The sequence below is a fragment of the Drosophila subpulchrella genome, chromosome 3L (assembly GCF_014743375.2).
Source record: "Drosophila subpulchrella strain 33 F10 #4 breed RU33 chromosome 3L, RU_Dsub_v1.1 Primary Assembly, whole genome shotgun sequence".
Taxonomy (NCBI): Eukaryota; Metazoa; Arthropoda; class Insecta; order Diptera; family Drosophilidae; genus Drosophila; species Drosophila subpulchrella.
In genome coordinates this window covers 20,972,926-20,995,719 of record NC_050612.1, presented here as the reverse complement: position 1 = coordinate 20,995,719, position 22,794 = coordinate 20,972,926, and the positions used below count along the sequence as shown (strand labels likewise).

The 22,794-nt window shown below is 39.8% G+C and overlaps 1 protein-coding gene across 24 annotated transcripts in view; it reads right to left on the bottom strand.

The window, feature by feature from the left end:
• The window catches only part of LOC119552743 (potassium voltage-gated channel protein Shab), a 59,961-nt gene that overhangs the window by 12,884 nt on the left and 24,283 nt on the right, over nucleotides 1-22,794 (bottom strand). For 14 of the 24 annotated variants that reach the window (XM_037862508.1, XM_037862512.1, XM_037862518.1 and 11 more), the window contains exons 3-6: nucleotides 16,109-16,470; nucleotides 14,420-15,836; nucleotides 6,398-7,241; nucleotides 5,261-5,344 (exon numbers count right to left, since the gene is read on the bottom strand). In XM_037862508.1, the coding sequence (XP_037718436.1) occupies nucleotides 5,261-5,344; nucleotides 6,398-7,241; nucleotides 14,420-15,829 (2,338 nt within the window). In that variant the 5' untranslated portion in view covers nucleotides 15,830-15,836; nucleotides 16,109-16,470. Of the gene's footprint in view, nucleotides 1-1,168; nucleotides 3,714-5,260; nucleotides 5,345-6,397; nucleotides 7,242-14,419; nucleotides 15,837-16,108; nucleotides 16,471-22,794 lie in introns of those variants that run through there. The other 10 variants (XM_037862515.1, XM_037862517.1, XM_037862519.1 and 7 more) reach the window with 3 other exon arrangements.

Genomic DNA, 22,794 nt, shown 5'->3' with positions numbered 1-22,794 from the left:
GTTATATATTTCGTATATATAGTTTTGAATGAATTAGAGCGGGTTTTGGTTTTGTTTGAGGTTTGTACGGAGCGCAAATGAAGGTGTTTTATTTTTGGTTTGGTTTGGTTTGGTTTTTCGTTTCAAATCAAAAGAGGGAAAAAAGAAAGAAAAATGAGTTTCATGAATGTTTTTATTTTTCGCTATATTTTGGTTAATAATTGTTACGACGACGATGACGACGGCGACCACAAAAACGTTGGGGGCTAAGTTAAGATTGGTTTAGTTAATTTTAGTGGGATACAGTAAGAACAACATTGAAGAGCGACGTCTATAGTTCAGTGTTAGGGCTTACTCTTGAGTGTGATTAAATGGGTTAGAACGACATTTAGTTAACTGGTGATGCTAATGGCTGATAAACACTATTAGAGCTCTAATTTATAGTTTGATTAATCATAAAGTTAGTAGCTATGTTTAACTAATAGTAACAGTTCTATGGAAAATAGTAGGTACTGAGTGGAAACGGAAAACAATTTAGTTTTGACCTTAAAAATGTTTAGTTTATATAATCGGAATAACTATTAGTTTCATTTTAAGTGAAGTAATAGTTTCATAAAAGGTAAGGAATTCCTGTAAAAATATTAAGATTAGATGTATTACAAAATTGAGAAAGGAAGATTGATAAAGTGGTTTAATTCATTGATTTTTAGTTGAATAGCTTTGTTCGGTCAAAAAACAAGTTTATATTAAAAACATTTAATAAAAAATATTACCAAAAAATTGGAACTATTTGTGATTTTAGTGAGTGTCTGAAATGTCAAGTGCTTCAAATGGACGCGGCAAAACAAATGTGCGAAACATTCTTCTTTTAATTATTTTTCTCAATCAGACAAAATTCCGATTCATGGTCATTTACGCCATTCATGTTCTGGTGTGTGATCTTGTGTAGTTAGACCGAACTACGAAAAAAATGTTAATGAGTGAAATGGAAAAGAAAACCTTCTCGTGATGAGTCAGTATGAATGGCGAGTAAAATACACCCCTTACTCTGGCCTCTTCTGCATTCAAGGCTTGAGTTCAAAATCTGGTCAAGCTTTAAACACCAAATATATATGGATATATATACTTAGACAGTCATGGGTTGGCGGAATGTTTGGATTAGCTGGTACAATGAAATAATACAGCGCAGTTGGGTTTTGGTTTTATTGCTAATTTCACAGACACACAAAGTTGTTTACGGCTTTAACAGTAGTACACAAAAGTACGAGTACAGTACACAGTTATTCATTTGGGTTAGTACGAGTACGAGTACGGGTACGAGTGAGTATTCATATTCACTATATGTTCTTGTTCGATCATACATGGCTTGAGCATAAAGAGAGCGTACACAGTTTCTATAGATTAGTTCATAGGATTAGAGCATGCAGCGCGTTAGATTGGATTTAATTTCAGAACGGAAGCGTTAATAATGTGAAAACGAAAGGTCGAGACACACACACATATATAATTAGGTTATAGGTAAGAAAAATAAGGGGAAATGGAAAAATATTAAGTAAAAGGCACGTAAAGGCTTTTTGGAATGTCAGTCCGGTTGATTTTTGTTCAGGATTTGATTTTTTTTTCAGGACTCTAGCTTCTTTGAGCGCAATGATAGAAATGTTTGAACTATGTGGAACTCAAGGCAAATCATAGGTAATCGTTCAAATATCACACACAAAAAAGGATTTCAAAATCTGTATATAATTTGTATATAATTTAGTTCGTTCGAACCTCGAACCGCTCAGCTCGCTTATTTATATCGATATACCTTGTTGGGCTTACAATTTAACAAAACTTCAGCTTCGGTTGTGTGGCCTGCTCTATCTTAAAGTATTTATATATGGCTGCAAACTAGGAGCAATTTGCTTTAAATAAGGCAATTTCTTTTGTTTTCCGTTGTGCTATATGCGTTTTTAGGAACGTATCGCCATCGTTTGCTAAGTTCTCTTGTCTCTACATATGGAACGAGTATATGTATATTTCATTGGTATTACCTAATGCACGCTATATCGCTGATGCGCTCTCTAAATTAAAAACTAAGCTTACCCTCTCACAGCTACAACAACTAATTTCATAAATAAGGCTTGCTCTGTTGTTGTTCGTTTTGGATTTTCACATCTCTTGGGTTTTTCTATATCGATTTCGATTATGATTTCGACTTGGATTTGGTTCGCCACCTCATGGCGACCACTTGAAGTGCTTTTATGTCCATGGAGGGAATTCTTTCTCTTTTGACTAATGCGCTCGATAAATGCCTTCTTGGAGTTTACATAGAGGTTAGGCCTAGTTAATCGCTAAGATTTAGACTAAATCAAAATTGTGCTTACGCGGATTGTATTTTCAGAGTTTTGGCTCTCTCGAATGGCGTGTTGTGTTAGCATTTCTCATACATTGGGTTGGGTTACATGGGATGGAATAAGGTAATTCCTGGAAGATATTCCGCTCACACACATGCTGCCACACCCACAACTACTGCAAATCACATTTGGGTACTTGAAAGTTTTGCTTGCAGACGAATTCGCGTTGGAACCAAATGGATAGATATAGCATACACTGGCCAGGCAATCGGCTATCAACAAAAGTTACAATAAAACTGAGGAGAACATCAGCAAATTTGAGCGGAACTTCATTTCGTTTTCGGCATTAAATTTCATTTTAGAATTATTTTCAAGTGCTGATGGACATTAGCAAAACTTTCAATATACGATAGTACGATGAAGCATACGCCTTTAGTTTTTTTTTTTTGCATCTAGCTCTTACACACAATACAAATAGATGAATGTAAGAGTTAGGTGAAACAATAAAATAATAATAACTGGTTGCCTTTAATTGAGAAAATAAAATGTTTACTGATTATAGATAAAATAAAGGAATACATATAAAAATACTCAATATTTGCCTTTATTAAATCTAGCTCTTAAAAGAGATTCAACAAAAAAAGAAAACAAACTAAGGCAACGTGGCGTATGCGCAATGCATAATTACGGGTATTTAGCAGCAGCGCGTATGTGTGTGTGACAGCGTGTCTGTATGAGTTTGAGTGTCTCGTGTGCGTTTGTGTGTGTGTGTGTGTGTGTGTGGGTATGAGGGCGCCTAAAAGCAGTTACATTTAATCACAACATTCAATTGGAAAATAAATCAAAAATGGAAGTACACAATTCATTTGATTTCTGATTGATTCGAAGCTTCAAAGCAAGCCTACGCATTTTGGGATAACTGCTAACCAAATGTTATTCATTTCTCTTTTTTTTTTGTTTTGGAAGTACTTTCGCTTAAGTCTAGGACTCTTGTGTGTGTGTGTGTGATTGATTCGTGTGTGTGTGTGTGTGTTTGTGTGGGTGTATTTGTAACAAATTGCATTTGTTGTTCGACTAATTTACATATACAATATAACAATCGCCTGTCATTCTCTTAGCTAATTTCGCTTAGTGTAGATTGTTGTAGATTGTTTTTGGGGTCGGGTTGTTGTTGCTGTGGTTGCAGCGGTTTGCCAGCGATTTTGGGGTGATTTCTGGGCGATCTCGGGTCGGTTTCCTAGCGGCTGTCTTCGTTGTCGCTGGAGCTGTTCTGCTGCTGGGCATCCCGCTCCTCCAGCAGACTGCGGTTCAGCTCCTGGATTCTGGCGGAGAGGGCGCGGCGACGGGGCGTGCCAAAGGAGGGCGGCGGAGGCGCCTCGATCAGCGTGTTTTTCTCGCCTAGGTCAAAATCAGCCGCATTTAATTTAATTAACGTTTTTTTATTCAGTGTTATTATTTTTTTTTTTTTTTTTTTTTTTTGCAAATTTTCAATATTCGTATTTGTTGTGTGTGTAATGTTTTGGGTTTTGAAATGTTCGAAAGATAATGTTTTCAAAGAATGTCGTGAGCAGAAAGTAGAAAAAGAAGAGCAGAGAAAAGAACACGTTGTAGGTAGATATTTGGAGACTAGTATTTCTAGGCATAGGCCCCATAACGACTTCGATTCGCTAAATTACAACTACATTTGGCTAAGAGAATGAGCATATACATCATATGGTTTCATGTGTGTTCGTGTTTTTCTTTATATAAATGTATGTAATCAGCACTTGAAAATTTTCTAAAAATGTTTGTTGTATTTATAATAATTTTTGTTTTCTTTTTGACTTTGGTAATTAAGTTCGAAATGGTAACTCTATGTTGAGCATTCAAATTTGCTATGGTTGTGGCGGAATCAAAACAAGAATCAAGCAATGAGTAGCAAAATGTCATCATCATAATTCGCAATTCTGGGCAAATGTCCAACTGAAGTCAGCAATTAGGCAAACTCAATTTAACTGAAGGCAAACTAAAACCGAACAACGCAACAAATTGCAACAGCAATTGCCTAGCTAACCACTAGATCCTTGGCTTTATATACAGGACGACTTGGGGGGCTTTATATATACTTTGGATTGCAGCTGTGCGGGGCGAGATATTTGGGGTTCTATAAATACAATGATGATTTATAGTAAACCAATTTCGACTTTCCATTGTATATTACAGTACTGGAATAATATTTTAAAGTATGTGTTTTGTAACTACTAAATAAATGCAATTCTACTTATAAAGAGTTTAAGTTTAATGTATGAATTATAAACATGAGTACAAGAATGTTCTTCATTATTGCTATAATTTGTATTAAAGAGATTATATAACAATACGGGCATAATCATCTTAAATAATCATCTTCAAAGAAAACTTCATTTGTAGTTGATATAATAATCTTTACCAAAATGGAATATATTGTATTGGTTTTGATCCTTTTACAATTTTAATTTAATGAATCGAATTTGAAAGAGCATAGCCAATATTTATTAAACATATTTTTTCATTAGTTTCCCAAAGTTTTTATCACTTTATCAAGTCCCTGGACAGCTGCAATTGCCTATATTCCACTTAGCAAATGCTAGAATAAAGCTGAAGCCGTGTGGATTCTCTCCCTGCACTAAGCTGTATATATCTTTACTATAACTTGATAAGTATACCAAAAATACACTAAGAGAAAAAGAGAGAACTCCAAAGGGAGGGAGAGAGAGAGTGTGCTAAAATATATATGGTACAATAGTGTGTAGCTGTAGTTGGCGCGTGTGTGTGTGAGTATCTGTGTTTCGTATCCGTGTGTTTTTCTAGGGGCTATTATTGCAAGCGATTGTCAAAGGCTACGGCTGCGGATTTAATAGAGTTGAATAATACGAGTTGTTGGGTGGCAAAGAGTGGACTAGGCTACGTATACGCAATGTAGTCACCTGGGGCGCTTTGCACATCGAGCCTGCCTATATTGGGGGTGCTTTGTCTTTTACCCTTCGGATGAACGACATTTGTTTGCTTGCCTAAAATAAAACACAGGTCGGAGGGTTGAGAGGGTTAGGGCTTGTCAAAGGGGGCTTTTGGTCGGCTTTAGAGGGCCGTGGGAGATTCCATTGCCTACTTCTAGGCGCGCGGGCTTTTATACAGCAGAGGGTGTCGATTGGGGCGTTTCGGGGGTTCGGGGTGTGTGTGTGCTTTGTACAAGTGAAAACCCCACTAATTTCCCGTTTAATGCGCTAAGTACAAAAGCATTTGCCTAATTGACCATTATCGTGTGACGCTGGGGGTGTTTTCTGTTTTGTAGGGGTACTGTGGGTCTAAGGGCTACTTAAAGGGAACTTAAGAGTAACTCAAATTGCTTAACTAGTTTACAATTGATCAATCGAACGTAAGTCTGAGCTCGGAATAATCAACGGTTCAACAATTTCTATCATCTTACGGCTCAACAGTCGCAGGACTCGCGTCCGACTTCTGTGATTGCTATTTACACGCCTCTAGGCTGGATTTTAGATACAGCTTGGTAACGGAAAAGAATTTAAACCAATCTGAACTGATAGTAAGAAAAAGCCAGGAACAAAAAAAAGTTCATGCCAAAAGTATATAAATATTAAAATGAGTACTTAGACAGCTAACGCACAAGACTACACAAGAGTAAGCAAAGTTAAAGGGAAGGGGATATTAGGGGATTTGTAAGGATGTACACAGAAAACATAGGATAGGCGATCAAGACCACTAACTTAAAATCAGCTATGATCCAAAATATGTAGATATAATGTAATATTATTTCTATATCACTCAATTCATCAAAAGGAATCATCATTTACATTTTCAAAACTTAATTTAATGAATGGTTGTTAGTAGCTAATAATTTTTGTAAAATGTTCCATGGTGATTCATTCTGCGTTCTGAAATATCATATCATATATTTTTCTGTGTAGTTCACTATAGATAGGTGGATAGTAAGCATAGCATGAGGCGGGGGGATCGAGTTAGCAGATCCCTTCAGTCGGCTAGTTTAGTAGATACGTAAGCAAGGCACATTCCTTATGGGTAGTTAGGCTAGGAATAGATCTTACCTGTGTCGACAATCACATCGATGAGATCCATGGACTTGGCGAAGGCATCTTTCAGATTGATATGATGGAAGGAGACAATGCTGCCCTCGCGCTTGGCACGATCGAGTGCCTCGCGACGCTTGAGGGCCTTTTCGCGTCGCATCTGATTCTTATAAAATTCAGCAAAATTGTTAACGATGATGGGAATAGGCAAAGCGATTACCAGAACACCGCATATGCAACACACAGTACCAATAACCTTTCCCAGTGCAGTTGTGGGATAGATGTCCCCGTAGCCAACAGTTGTCATTGTAATACCCGCCCACCAAAATGTTTCCGGTATTGAAACGAATTTTGTATCCTTTTCATCCTTTTCGGCAAAATATGCCAGCGAAGAAAATATGAGAACGCCCATGGCCAGGAACAGCATTAGTAGACCGAGTTCCTTATATGAGTTACGCAGCGTAAAGCCTAACGACTGCAGGCCCGTTGAGTGACGGGCCAGCTTAAGGATTCGCAGGATGCGCATGATGCGAAAGACCTGCACCACCCGACGCACATCCTGGAACTGGTCCGTTGCATTCTTATTCGTTTCCAATAGAAATAACGAAACAAAGTATGGGAGTATTGCCAATAGATCGATTATGTTAAGGCCGCCCTTAAAGAACTTCCACTTGTCCGGCGAGGCGCTAAACCTAAGTATGTACTCTAGAGTGAACCACGTGATACACACGGCCTCAACCATTGCCAATTGCGGATTATCCTGTGGTGTACCGTTGTCAATGTGTTGTAGTTGTGGTAGGGTGTTCAACGTCAGGGCTATGGTAGACAGGACTATGAATAGTATGGATATCACTGCGATAACCTGCGAACGGTAAAGAACAATCGAGACTTTGTCGAGACCATGATTCAGCAACGATTCAATTTCAATGCAATCAAATCACAACGATAATAGGTATTTGTAAGGTATTTGGTATTTCATATTTGTTTTTTTTTTTGTTTGGTAGGCACATAACACGTTACGTTCATTCAATATCAAGTCTGTCTTTTATACACATCAAGTTTTTGGTTTTTAATTAATCGAAAGACACGGTTACAACAATCAGCAAAGTTCTCAGCGAGTTCTCTTTGATTCTGTTTGACTATCTGTTTTTTATTGGGGTAAGTAAACATTCTGTTAGAGTTCTGGTCTCGAATCAAGCTTTATCTGGGGATTGTTAGTCGAAATCGGGTCTGTTATTTCGTGGTAACCATATCGTTTCGTTAGGGCAGGGGTTTCGTTTCATTTGGGGTCTTGGTTGGTTGGCTTTCCTAAACGCTTTTTTGTACTTTTCAAAGGCTGCTGTACTATATGTGAAGTATATATTTATTCGTCGTGAATCCTTCTTCATCAAACAAACCATAAAGTGAAATCAAAGGTTGGCAAAAAACGAAAACACACAAGAACGTAAAACATGGGTTGGGTATTATTTTGATCCTAGGTCTCGAAGTTTCTGGGGTCTCTAGTCTAGATCAACTCTTTCTCTGGATGGTGTGTGTGGTGTAAGTGGTAGGTGGTTCTGTAAAAAGTGGTTCTGTGGTTAGTGGTTCAGTGGCTAGTGGTTGGTGGTGTGCGTGTGGCTGTGGTTGTGGTTACAGTTGTTGTTGGGTTACTGTATGTGTGAGTTCTTTGTTGTGGGGACAGATCACATGACGCAACACAAGGACATAACACACCTACATACATATCAGCTATACGTGTGTGTGTCTAATTGGTTCTATTATGGTATGAGGGTGAACCAGGGGGGGCACTCCGTCGTTAAATAAGAGACGCTACCCTTGGGGTCTGCAGTCGACATTATCATTATTATATCATAACCTTATTTTCAATATATCCTCAGAAATCACCGATTGTTACGCTCTTTCGCTGTTTGTGTATTTGTTTTGGGTCTGACTTGTTTTCTCTTGGAAAATAATGTTTGGAAACTGAAGTGGTTCAAATTTATGATAGTTCTAGCAGATGACAAAAGGAAGAAATCCAAATCTAAGTCAAATTCAAATTCAAATCCAAATGCATAACTTTCGTACCAAACGAGCTAGGAATTACAATTACGAGATAGGGATTCCAAATCAAATTAAAAGGAAATCAAATTAGAAATTCGAAATTCGAAATCGCCAGGCGGTCCATCAAATAATTGCATCTGTCACGGTAACACAAATACCCCGTGAAATTATGCATTTATTTGCGGGCCAGTTGGATGGATTCCACTCTGTAAACAAACACACTTAAACAATTTTAATTGCTTGGCTCTAAATAATACATTTAATTTACCAAAAACTGCCAATTGCAGAGATTAGATTGAAGTGTTCGGAGGGAGGGGGGGAGAAAATGGATTTTTAGGGGGGCCGGAACAGGAGGCCTGTCAGAAATGCAAAATTTCAATTGCGATTTCAATGCCAGATGGATTGCCATTGCCACATTAGGTCAAATGGCTTCGTATCGTATTCCGAAACTGAATCGGGGCTTATGTGGTGTGGGGGGTTCTGAGTGTTGGGTGGAATGTTGGGTGGTGTGCGTGTGACTGACATTCGAGAGGGGGTCAGAGATAGAGATAGAGAGAGAGAGAGATAGATAGGTTGAACATCTTGGACATGCCACGCCCCCAAGTGGTATGCATAGATAACTCTGTGAGTGTCCAGATCTACCATAGTAGGCCACTGTACGCAACCACGCAGTTCTGGTTTCGGAATCGGATTCGGAACGGGATCTTGGATTTTGGATCATGGGTCATGGATCATGGACCTTGGACATGGGGGTTCTTGGGTTGGGAAAGCTGAATTTCATAGTTCTGCTTCGTTGGATGAGCTGACTTCTCTATATATGGCTTATGGCTTGCTACGTATAGATACAAAAGTTAAAGATACAGATTATGCAGTTATTAGACAAAAGATACATAGTCAAGAAGGAGTCATTACGTAAGGATAAACGAAACGCACTAAAGGATACACAAACTAACTGAACCAAAAAGGAAACCAAAAAGAGAGAAAACATTTGGATGGTGCTAGTTAGCAACGATGAGAAGAAGAAGGAGTGGAATAAAGTCAAAGTACAGATACTAGATACTAGATACTATATAGTAAGATACGAGTGCGAGAGGGCACGCGAGGGGGCTTAGAAATAGAGAAAGAGGGGGATTTGATATACAGATTTGGGTACATAGAGTTAGAGGGGGAGATGTTCTTGAATTGAAGTGGTCCTGGTCTTGGACTGTCAAACTTCGGGAAAGTTAATTAAATTTCCATAGTTTTTTTGTGGGGATTCGGGATTGAGCGGGGCGGGGCAGGGCGGGGCGGGGTTTTCAACAATCTACTTGAGATGGTGGTGAGGCTTTACTAACAAATTCACTTTCGATTCTTATTTCGCTTTCGATTGAACAGAATGCATTGGAGTATAGTTTCGTAAACAAAAAAATTTGTGTGCGAATTATCACTTTGGCATACTGTAGTTTTGGATTTTGGAACTGCTACCATTGCTGCTCAGTCATGAAGGTGGTTGGGGGTTTTCGGGGGCATGGATAGGGTTCGCTGGGTTGAAAACTAAACATGATATCGCAATACTCCTAGCTGGCTTACTTGATCACAGTCTCCGGGGGGAAATCAACTCAAAAGTTAACTGAAAATGCACTTAACTCACAGCCACTACAAAGTTCAAAGCGTAGCGAGTCGCCAAAAGCGGTTTCTGCTGCTTGAGGCCTACAAAAAACAAAATTCTTTCTATAAAGCCGCTGACAACAGAGCCACAAGATGTACAAAAAAATGTGAAGCGAGAAAGGAAGCTGAAAGTCGGTGATCCGACCATTTGGGATACTATTGCAAAGTTTAGAGATTTTTATAGATTTTTTTAATTTTCTATCTTAAAGTATTTTCATTTGATTTTATAAACATTTTATTCAATATTTACATTTAAATTCAAATTTTTAATTCTAAATATTCAAATTTTATTTCAATATCATTTAGAAATCTTTAACGGAAAACACGGAACCTTTGCAATTGCATCAAAAAGGATAACAAATTTGAATTAACTTCCCTGAACCTGGCTGAAATCCACTTGAATTACAAGTAATGAAAAGTCGATGGATAACAGAACAAGATCTCAGGGTTGAAGCAAAGTGAGGAGAAAGGTAAAGGTGACCAGTGAACAAGAAGTGATGGGCTGAGGTGGTGAAAAAATAAGGACGAAATACAGTCAAAAAACAATTCATGCGACAAGAAAATCGGGGCAAAAGAGTTTCGTCTTAAGTATAAAGAGATATATATGTGATAGATATACAAATTTACAAAGGGCACTCATCGCAATCGCTGTACATACAAAACTAAATCTAGATCAAAAAGGGTAAACTTCAGGTCAGATGAATACCAAAACTAAAAATCACATTCAATTTTAATTTAAAATAGGGGAGTGCAAAACTTTGAGTGTTTTTGCTCAGTGTCGGCGTGTATTGGTGTGTGTTTGTGTGTATCTGTGTGTCGATGGGAACTGAGTTCCGGCTAAAATATTTGATCAGGTTTGCATTTGGTTCACGTGGAGTGTTTTTTTACGGGTTGTACGTTTTGTGGTTTCGGTTTTCGGTTTTTCGGTGGTTTGTTGGGGTTTCTCTGGGGTGGAGGAGGTGGTGGAGTGGGTGGTTTTCGGTGGGTGCATGAGTTGGTTCGCATACTTTGTTCGACTCACTAAAAAACAAACAAAATTCGATACAAACGGCTATAGAATTCAGTACGAATCGACTACGAAATTCTATACTAGTGGCATTCAAATGCAGCAAATTTGGTGGGTTAATATTTCAAGTAGGAGATTTTGTTCGATCGATATATAGTTTGGTTTACGGGTCTCGTATACCGAAATCAAAAGACTAAACTAAAAGTGAAAACCAAACGGAGTCAATGAATTTTACATTTATACTTTAAGAGCTTTGTATGGAAGATAATTCTCTGAATTAATGCTGATTTAAGAGGGGACTAAGACTTCGAAGGCACCGTAGACGTTTCTCCAAGTGTATAAATTTGTGTGATTGTGTGTGTGTAAGTGTTTGTGTATTTGTTCAAGTGTCGGAAATTGTAGGTAATCAAAGGTCCAATAGCTTACAAAGGAATTAGGTTAAAACACAATAACAACGAGAGTTAAATAAATTTCTTCCTTATGCAATACACACGAGATTACAACATGACATCAAATATATAGGAAAAGAATACGAGGGTTTATATACGACATACAGATATGTACATATATCATCGCCAATGGAAAGGAAAAGATCAACACAAAAGGCAAACAACTGAACAACAATTTGGATTCATATTTTTCCATTTTCGTTATTGTTGTTTCGGTGGTGTGGATATAACAAATAAAATAAACGTTTTTGAATATTTTTGGAGTATTTTTTGGGTATTTTATGTTTTTTGTTTGTCTTGTGAGCGCGCTTTGGTTTCTTGCTGAGTTGTTTGTCGCTTTCAACGAGGCGAAGATATCAACTGAGTTTTCTAACTGCTTTGGTTATTATATCAGAGCTAGATTTGTTGGTTCTCATATTTATCATTTCGTTGAAAAAAGGATGTGTTTAGGCGTGGTATTAAAAATAAACTAAAAAAGTACAGAACTAAAAATATTGGTTAGTTTCTTCTTTCTCTCTGACGGAAAATCGAGTTAGTTGTTGAAGAAAAAACAAAATGAAAATACAATAAAAGTACAACTGGCAAAGGGCTCTGGAAATTTTTCATTACCTTTTAAATAGAACAGAAAAGTTCAAAGAAAAAGTTTTAAGTTCAAATAATAATGTATATGGAATGATTACGTTCTCTGGAAAATCCAAATAAGGTTTCAGAAGTTTCTTAGAATTCATTCCATATACTTAACAAAATAAGAAAAAATAATAAGTTGTAACCCTAAGTGAGTTTCAAAATAAAAAGTACATAATTCAAATAAAAATGGAACCAAAAATCGAATGAAAAATTATAGGAGATGCACCCAAAAATGTTGTAATTATTTCCATTCTCCCACCAATTTTCTTGGTTAAAGCCAAAGCTAACGCAATAAATCGGGGCAAATTATCGGCTGTATAATACAAGCTAAAGCCAAACTGAGGTCATTTTGAGTGAGTGTTTCGATGGTGATATTTATAGATGTGTGGTTGTGTGCCCGGGTCTGTAAAGCTAAACTTGGGGCTATTTAGATATGGTATGGTACAAGGTAAGTCAGAATAAAGGACTATGAATCCTCTGAAATATTCTGACCTCATCCTGATCCTAATAGAATTTTCCCCCTAGCACATGGAAAATGGAAATGTATTACAACACCGCTTTGGCCACTTCTCCCCAGAGTCCTTTTTCGTAACAATATTTTCGAGGATTTCTACAGCACACCTGCCGCCTGGTCATATCGCTTATTGCCCATTCCCAAACATGGTTACAGTGGGGTGTTTGGGGGTTTTGGGGAGATAACATTAGAGATAAACAGAGAGATTACTTCACCATCATCATCAACAATTAAGAGATATACGTATTAATAATATTCAGAGTAGATATAAATAGTTTATATATAGTTGTATGTATACAGGGCTTGTCAATTTCGCAATTATACTGTGTGTGATGTAAAAAAGACTGGATTAGAGAAACGATTAGTAAACAATTTTGGCAGATTCGATTGCTCGATCAGTACTGGCTTGATCTTTTAGCTAATTGGAACTCTCTGGGTGTCGTCGCGTGTTTCGTTAACTAAGACTCGAACTAAAACTAAAACTCAAACTAAAACACAGAATGCATCTTAGCCTAAGAGGGGGTGAGGGATTGGTTAGGCGAAAGCGAAAATTATAGGGTGAACTTAAGGAAACTCAATTAGAAGTGGTGCCGTAAACTCCTCATCTTTCGTTATATCTTATAGAGGTTACTCTTCTCAAATCTCTGGGGACTTCCAAGTTCCGTTCGATGGAGGAAGACTGTCCTGTCCGATCTGTACGATACATGACACAAAAGCTTGAAGCACTTCGATATGGGATATACACATGAGATCAGCCGTATGTACAAACACCGATGTGGATCCCAGGGGATCTGCGCGCCAAGCAGCGGGATATATAGTAGTTAGGCGATATCACATCATATGGTACAGATAACTGGCGGACATTCGAAACGAGTAGCGAGTAACCAGTAACGAGTAACGATTAAAGTATCGAGTATATATCTGTTTTTCGGAGTGCAAGCATATCGGTTTGGTCGCAAAAGCAAGTGATGAGTTGGCAAGATTTGTACAGCATTGAGAGTGGGTTTATATTATTGATAGAGATTAGAGAGTAGAGATAGATATGTTGCTGTTATTCTTACACTATATAGTACTCTGATCTGCTCGACGGCTGAGTTATATTACAGAGTGCAAGAGCTGGCGATAGTGTAAAAATAATAGTGACTTTGCACAGAACCAAAGTTCAACTACATAAGAGTAACTCAGAAGGTAATTAAGAACTAAACTCAAAAGGTTGAATATAAGTTGGGGGAGGGGGATTATTTGTTATCGGGAGTCTGGTTATCGAGAACTTAAGAGGGTTTCTTACGCTTGACATTGACACGGTTCACAGTTCAACGGTTAGAAACACAATACGAACACATCTATGAGAATATTTTGGGTAACGGTAGGAGGGATTTGGGAGGGCATGGAGAAAAGAGATTATCAATTTACTATCGTTCTTTTAGATAATCCAAAATGGACTTCAAGGCTAATAGATTTGTTTAATGATAAGCTGCATTTTGAAGATGTTTACTTTCTCAAAGGCAAATATTGAATAGTAGCTGTTGAACTGATCAGATTAAAATCGGAACACATAATTTCATATTTATAAAAATCGATAAAAAATATTCAAAATATAATTATCTCAAGAAAGTTATATCAATTATAATTATATCACAAACTCAAAATATCGGATGGACTTCAGTGATATCTTTTTTCTCCGTGGGTATTTTTTTGGGTGTTGGATTCAAGACACTATGGACTACCTTAAGGCCGGGGCAACCGACTGGACTTACCCGGGCGGCGAAGCTGGTGTTGGGCTTCTCCAGCAGCTCCCAGAGATACTTCTGGTACTCGGCGCATTTACCTTCGCCGAACTCCTCCTCGTCGCGCTGCCTGAGGGACTCGGCCTCCTTGCGCATCTCCTCGTGGACGTTCTCCTTGCGCTGGTGGTACTTGTGCTGGCAGCAGGACTCCAGGTACAGTTCGTCGACGCCCCAGTACTCCAGGTCATCACTAAACGCCAGCACGCACATCTCGTCGACGATGTGCAGCTTGCCGGTGCGATAGAAGTTCAGGATCGAGCTGAAGCTCTTCGGATGGCGGTCGAAGAAGTACTCGTTGTCCGCCAGCGAGTAGTCGTCGCACAGCTCCACGATGGCCTCGTGGGTGGTGCACTCCCTCAGCCGCCCGAGCCGCGTGTGGGGCAGCCGCTCCAGCGTCCGCCACAGGACCTCGTGCCTCACCCCGCCCACGTTGATGGACACGCGGCTATTGACCGCCTTTGACTGGGCTATCATGAACGGCTCGGGCGGCGGTATGGAGGACATGGATCTGGAATGTGTCCGCTGCAGGGCGCCGGTGGTGTTGCTCTGGCTGTGGGTTGGACCACCGCCCGAGATGGATTGGCTGCCACCTCCACCACCACCGACGCCCCCGCCACCGACGCTGCCAACGATCTGCTGGGAGGTTGTGGGAATCGAGTGCGTTGGTGATGCGACTGGGAATGGGGCGTAGCGAACTTCCTTGCCTGCTGCGGCTGGACCAGATCCAGTGACTGCTCCTGCTCCTGCTCCAGCTCCACCGGATCCTGATCCTGATCCTGCTCCTGCTCCCGATACCGCTGCCGATACTGCTCCCGATCCTGGTACAGCGGCAAGAGGAAGACCGGCGGATGGGCCAACAAGGTGGCCGCCATCAGCGTAATCCAGGTGACGAGAAACGAGGCCTGCGGGATTAGCTGGCCCAAGGTGATAAGCAGCACCGCCAGCTGCTGGTAGAGATCCGATGCCGATGCCACCATATGCACCAGCTCCACCGGCTCCCATCGCCCGCTCCCAATCGACATTACCGCTTGTATCGTAGTAGGGCTGATTATCGCCGAGGTCGGCAGGTGTTGCAGCCTGCAGTCCGCGTGCAATTGCAATTGCCTCGTTATGTTGCTGATACAGGATGTCCTGTTGCTGCTGCTGCTGTTGCTGTTGCTGCTGTTGCTGTTGCTGCTGCTTGAGTTGCAGCTGCTGCTGCTGCTGCTTCGAGTGTTGCTGTTGCTGAGTCGCTTGTTGCTGTTGCTGTTGCTGGCCAGCAGCCTGTCCACCTTGCAATTGCCCGACCATTTGTAATACTCCATTATTGGTTTGAAGCGGTGTTGATTCACCCGTTGCCCAGCGTACCGCCTCACGGTCCCTGTCGCGTTCGCCGACCATAAGTCTGCTGCAAGTGGAAAGCTCTGATTTAGTGTCCATTAAAATAAAGAAAGCTGAAAGGGATAAATAACTAGATCAACATTTTACGTGGATTTTTATCTATCCAGGACAAGCATAAAAGTTTAAAATGAAATAATACATTTTCTATATATGTACTGGGCAAACCTATATTGTGTGTTATTAATATCTAATGATGTGAAAATATTTTAAATCTTTACCATGAATCAGGGTATTTAAGGAACATTTTAAGGATTAAGTATAAAGTGTTTAGAGACTCACCGCTACATCGCGTCAATTGTCGTCATTACAGCCTCCGATGGCGAATGTCCTGCTCCTGTGTGCGATGTCCGCTCTTTTCCTCTGCCGATTGCTATCGCCGGGGCAATTGATTCCGACTTCCGGGCCCGGTATTATCTGCGGATCTATAAATCGCTCAGTTGCGGTCTGGCAGGCTGCTGGCTGTGTCCCCGGATTCCCTCATCCTTGGCTGTGGCTCTGGTTTCCCCTGGTTTTCCCTGGCTTCTGGCCACTCTCGTTGTTATGTCTATGATCACAGTTGTGTTCTGGTTCTGGCCCTTGTTCAGGTTGAGATTGAGATTGAGGCTCAGGCGTGGTTTGGCAGCATTTTGTGGGGGCAATAGCTGCAATTTATGGCCACAGATAAAAAGACGGCAATCAGTAAAAGTCGCTTATTGGAAAGCAATTATATCTAACCGCATATCGATAGCTGATAAGCCGCGTAAATACCGAGCACCTTAATTATGCGTACCGAGTAATCAAACACACAGCGCACAGTGGGGCATTTGTGATATGATATCATAGAAGTAAATAAATCTAATTCATTTGGTGTTATCTGCTATTAAAATTTTCGAACAGGTGGCCAAAAAGATGAAAGATAGTGCTTTAATTAAGCCTATTATTATTTACATATATTTTTACTTATATGCCTATATTATTACAAAATTGATTCATAAATGAAGAAGTCATATAAATTTCAAAAGTAATTTAAGGGTTATCAAAATAATTGTATTATACCTACGAAGGTTTATAATTTTTAAATTCGGAAAATGTATTCTTTCGAATTAAAAGTAGCCCAACCCACTTCCATTTCGAGGTCACCGGTATTCGTTTAACCCATATATCACCCAGCCAGAACCCCCTTATTGAATCCTGCTGCCACGCCCACTGTGCTTGTTGGTAATGAATCAATAGTTGCGGACAACTGATAAGATAGGAAAGCAATCAGTGGGTAGGGTTTTCCCCCGGCTTTCCACTCTTCTTTCCGTATTCATTTCCACACCGACTCTGCTTTATTTGTAGCATACATTTCGGGGCCGGGAAACTTGGTGGCAATTATCGCATAATTGCGTATGCAAATGAATGCAATTGTTGGTAAATTCCTGGCCAGAAGAATCGAGGCCGCTTTCTCTTATTTATTAGCGTTAATTTGCAATCGCCAAAGGCTGGGCCTTTGCATTTAAATGCCTATTTTTGGTTTCCCTTTGCTTATTTGGCCTTTGCCCAGATTTCAGCCCTGTGATTCAGTTTCTGCCGCATTGCAATCAAATTTGAATTTTTACGCCCCGCCGGAAATGGCAAGTAATATGCCTAACAGTCCGCGAATTTCTCAAATGGATTGCCATGCGTAGCGGCCTGAAAAATGTTAACTGACCTCGGACTACAGTTACAGCTATAGTCGTTCAAAACGTCTTCATTTCGTATTCATTCCCGCATTCGTATTCACATATTCACATTTCGGCCCATGTGAATACCCATTCGCATGCAGATTGCTGATTTGTGCGCCACCTGTCACTCTCGCTGCCCTTTCACCTCGCGTGCCAGGGGTCAGAGTTCGCGAGTTATGGCTGCGACGCAAATTATATAGTTTTGTTGCATTTTAGTCCGACTAAATTGTTGTTTATTAGCTCCAACCAACTCCAAGTGGGTACTCGTACTGGGAGTTATGTAATTGCCGAATGGCAATGCCAAAGCTCGAGCAGTCACATTTTTGACAGCATTTCTGGCGAGTTTGGGCTCAAGGGGAATGCTTTTCAGTGGGATATGATGGAACAGTCGGAAAAGTTGTAAAGGAAAATTGGAATTTTAAAATAAAATAAAATGCTTACTCTATTTTATGATAACAGCAGCTTATCCACAAATATATAAATGAGATTAGCTTGAAATATAAGTACTTTTAACCTGGATATTGATATTTACTCAACTTAAAGTATATACTTAACGCGCTTTAATAACTAGTTTCCAAGACTATTTTACATGTTTCTTTTATTAGTCAATTACCAACAATTTACTTTCTAAGGTTGTATAAATATTTATTTTTATGTGCTATAATTACCACATTTTAATAATTATTCCCTTACTTTACCTTAGCCACCAGGTACTAATTGCGTTTATAGCCATAATTTTTGATTAAATTGAAAGCTTTCACTAGCACTGCTTGAATTTTCCATTTATTTTAATCGCGTGCAGACGAAAAGCAAAAGTTTTTTCCTCCCATTTTATTGCAATTATTTCTGGCGCAAAATGAAACTAAACTGCATGCAAACTCGGAGCTCTTGTTCTTGCAGCTGGCTTTTATGTATTTTTGCAATATTTTTTTTTTTTTGCTAAGGATGCATGCAACATGTTAGCCCCGCAGCTCGACAATTAATTCTTTGGTTGTGTGAGTGAGTATCTGTGTGTGTGAGAAGTGGCCAACTTCACCTTGGAACCTGTTGAATTGCCTTGAGGCCGTGGCAGAATGCAATTAATTTCCCATTTTAATGAGGTGAGACCTTTTCGTTGTTCCCTGTGAAACTTGGCCAAAAGCGTGAGAGAGGGCGAAAGCCATTTCTTTTGACTGCTTCTGGCCTTGTCATAAAAACTGGGCCAGATAATGGCTGCTGAAATTTATGGCAACACCCACACGCCCCACACACTCTCACATTTAGTGAAGCCCATAAATCCGCAAACATAATTTGCTAAACACGTATGCAGAACATTACAAAATGGCCCCTTAATTGCCCTCAAATGGTTTGACATTGTCCATCGCCGAGCAGCCTTGACTTTTCCCAGACATTCTCCCTCAAACAGGGCTTCTCGGGTTACTAAACTGGGCTAAATCAACATCCATACAGCCGTATAGCCATGGGGATATGTTATAAAGTTGCTGGCAAAATTGAATGACAGAGCTGAAAGTCTAAGCAGCCTCATGTGTGATTAATGATTTCTTTGCTTTGTTGACGCTAATTGAAAAATGTTGGGCAAACATTAGCGAAAATAATTAGAAACTTCGTTTACTAAGGGGAAAATGGGGGGAAGGACTGATTGAAAATTTAAAATCTGACGCAGGAGAGGCAATCAATTATGAAGAAGATGGGATATATAATATAATAAGTAATGAAGGAATTGAGAAATAAAAAAATAATTTACAATGTAAGTCAGAAAAAACGATTTTAGCTTAATTATAATGGGACTTTAAACCAGAAACGTGTGTTCCATTTTAACAAGGTTGATATATATTCCTTCACTAACTTTGACAGACTTCCAAGCACTTTATCAAGAATAAATTTGCAGAACTTTGGACTCTGAGGACTCCTCTGTCCACCGAAACCCCCCTTTGTACAAGATACATTGCATCAAATGCCAAAAATCCACTTAAGTGCTAAAAGCAGCCAACTCCAAGCTTTCTCCATTTGCATATTCCATGGCGGAATGTTTCCTGCTTTTCGCCGGCAAAAGGGGTAGAAAAATAGCCTGAGCTAAACTGAAACAAAACTAAACTAAATCTAAGGCCCGTGGCAACAACAAGGCAATGCAAATACAAATATGTACGAAAAGCGTGTCAATGTTGCCCAGGCCGTAGTTCTTGTTATGCCAATTGTTGTTCCGCTTGCGAGTGGCAAACATTTATTGCCGACTCTCCAGCGTCGCCATTGCCATTGTCTAAATTTATGGGCGCCATTTTGTTTTGTTTGGTGCAAGCATTTTGCAAGTCAAGTGCATTTATTTTTAAATGCTCGACAAGGGCCGCGAAGGGCGTCCCTACAGAGTGCGTCAGCGGCAACCTCAACACTTGGGCCCCAGTCTATCTGTGTCGGTGTGGCCGACTTCCTTTCGCTGGCGGGTCTTCCCCAATTCGACGCCATCGACTTCCGGCCACATCCACATCCGCCAGCAGCTGACCCCAAACTGCATAGAGAGAAAATATTCTGCTTAACTAACGTTATAATTCGATTTATGACAAATTCCCTAGTTTTTAACGTTCTCGGAGTTGCACGTTCACACTGGGTTCTTAAAGTAAGATTGTTGAGGCTGGCCACACTAATTTATTTTAAATTTATTGCATTTCGGCTTGTTAAGTTGGTCTAATGGATTCTTTTTGTATATTCTTTCGTTATTTTTTCCAGTGCCGTGTTCTAATTTTATTGGGCTAACAAAAATGTGTGCGAGGGGCGTTCAAACAAACTTAGTGTGGAAGCAACTCTCACGTCTCTGTAGCACACTTTCCATTTCTGTAAATTTAAGCAAGTTACTCTAATTGTGTTCGCCGCTTTCCCTGCTCTTTCCCCGTATTTTTTGGGGCTTTCTTTTGCGTGCCACAGCGACTTATTGGCCATTGGCATGCAAGCGGTTTCTGCTGCTGCTACTGCTTCTTCTTCCTCTGCCTCTTGACCAACTTGACTTGGCCTTGGCTAACATTTAGGGTCCCTCTCTATGTGTGTGGGTGCTCGTTCTCACTTTCGCTCAATTGTTGCACTTGACAGCCCGCTAAAAGGGGGCCAAAAAGAGACAGCACACTTTCCGGGGCATTCGTGTATTAACTTAATTGTTTTATTGGGTATTACGCGGCTTTATGGCCCCGAGGTCCTGCATTCCGACATGGCGTCATCTTGATCCCGGGATCCCTTGGCCAAAATCGATGGCAACAGGGTGTGCCAGGCACCGTGTGCTATTATTCGAGTGGTAGGTGTCATTAACCCGGCACAAATTGCTATTCTGTCTGCCGCAAACCATGGTTAATAGCTGCACTGGGTTCGCTACCTTTACGGCCCTCATCTGCTGGCCATGTCAACTGCGCAGTTGGACGGACCGCATCAAATATTCATAATCAACTTTGGGCCATTGCCCGTTAGCGTTAACGGTCTACCATTGGCGACCATATTCCTCACATGTGCCAGCCGCCTTATTGATTTTCGATTATGGTCACTGCACACCCCTTCCTTGGGTGCACAATGAGAAAAAATGTGTGTTTAATAAATATTGCATTTTATTTCTAAATAGTAAATGAGTAACAAAATTAATGAGCTGGTTTTCTTGAAAACTGATAGGCTTGCAACGTTGTTTTCAACTCAAAATCAAATAACTTCTGATATTCAGTGATACTTGATAGGTTAAATAAATGTCACCCTTAATCCAATTATGACTTTATTCCAAGAAATTTAAACTAGACAAAAGTGGCGAACAATCGGAGATTAAAAAAAAATTTTGAATTTTTAATTGATGCCTCCCATTTTCTTCAAGTGCATTTGCCAACCTGTTAGCCGTGCGTGTTTGCCCTAATAAGTCATAGACGTTTGCAGGGAGGGGAGCTAAATAATGCATGCTATACCAATTCGAATCGAGTATTGATAGTGTCTTCGATTGGCTTATTGCAATGGGGCTTATTACTTTTTCAAAAGTTTACCACCCACAGTTAGGCACATAAGTGATTTTGGAAATTCCATTAAATATTTAGGTACTGAAATCAATAATCATAAGAATGTTGATCAAGGGACTACGAATAAAGAGATACATTTATAACATATCTTCAAATTCTTTTTGGCATTCTAGCATTAGTTTTAAAATCTACAGGGATAGCATACCATAAACTTTTTAGACATCTGTCCTATGCAAGGGTATACGATACTTCGGCTGACTTGCACCCAATTTTGTTATTTATTCCAAGGCTCGAAGCATTTATCAAGTCGGTGGCAATAACCGACTCATGAATGTTCCAAATGTCCGCTGTCCCCTGATAATGATAAATGGTTTCGGTGCGGCTCACCTCACTCGACGATGTAAGTTCATTGCTGGCCAAGTTCTTGTTTTGGTGTTATTTTTAGCTCGATTTATTTCACTCGGCGATCTCGAGGAAAATAAATAATGACTAGCAAATCGCTTAAAATTCCACACCACCGCACGCAGTGAAAATTCTGCTCAAAGATTAATTGGCCATCCGAAAATAGTTGGCCGGAACCCGCTGAGACTGAGATTGAGTTCCTGGGGGCGTTTCTGAATCGTTGGCGAATTCGCGTGCCTTTTTGCAATTAAAGCCAAAGTCAAATGTTTTGGCAAAGCACGTGTTTGGCTTTTGACCCCAAAAACATTCCATCTCTGGGTGTTTTTTAGGGCCTATTTGGGAGGAAGAATTTAAATGCGCCTAAGCAAAACCAGATTTTCTGGCTGAAAGCTTTTTAATTGCGGATTGATTGGCACTTCCTGGCATAATTTTTCAAATGTTTGTAAATCAAATATCTATTGTTTGAATATTACAAGAAAACGAATAAGAAATGTTACGAACGCATTTGCATACTCTAGGCTTTAATCTACTTTTTGAATAAAGGAATCTAATCATGAGATTTTGGAATGTGTGGATAAAAGAATATGTAATATGTTGATGAGGCGAATATTTAATAAGTATGTACGTAAAATTGTTTGTTTATTTTCCAAATACACCTACTCTTTAGAGCACCACCCATTCGTTGTGGCAAATATTTTCATTTTATTTGTTATTTTTTCCGAACATTTCCCTGGCGAGCAACAAATTTTCTTCTGCACTTCGTTTGGGGGCCTTTTTCTGTGTTCGACAAATGACGCCATTAATATTTTTGTTTTGCTCTTTGTTTCTCACTGGTTTATGCCTTTGTTTCCCCGGTTTCTGGCATGCGAATGCACATTGGATTTTCGGTGCAGGGATTTCTGCGTTG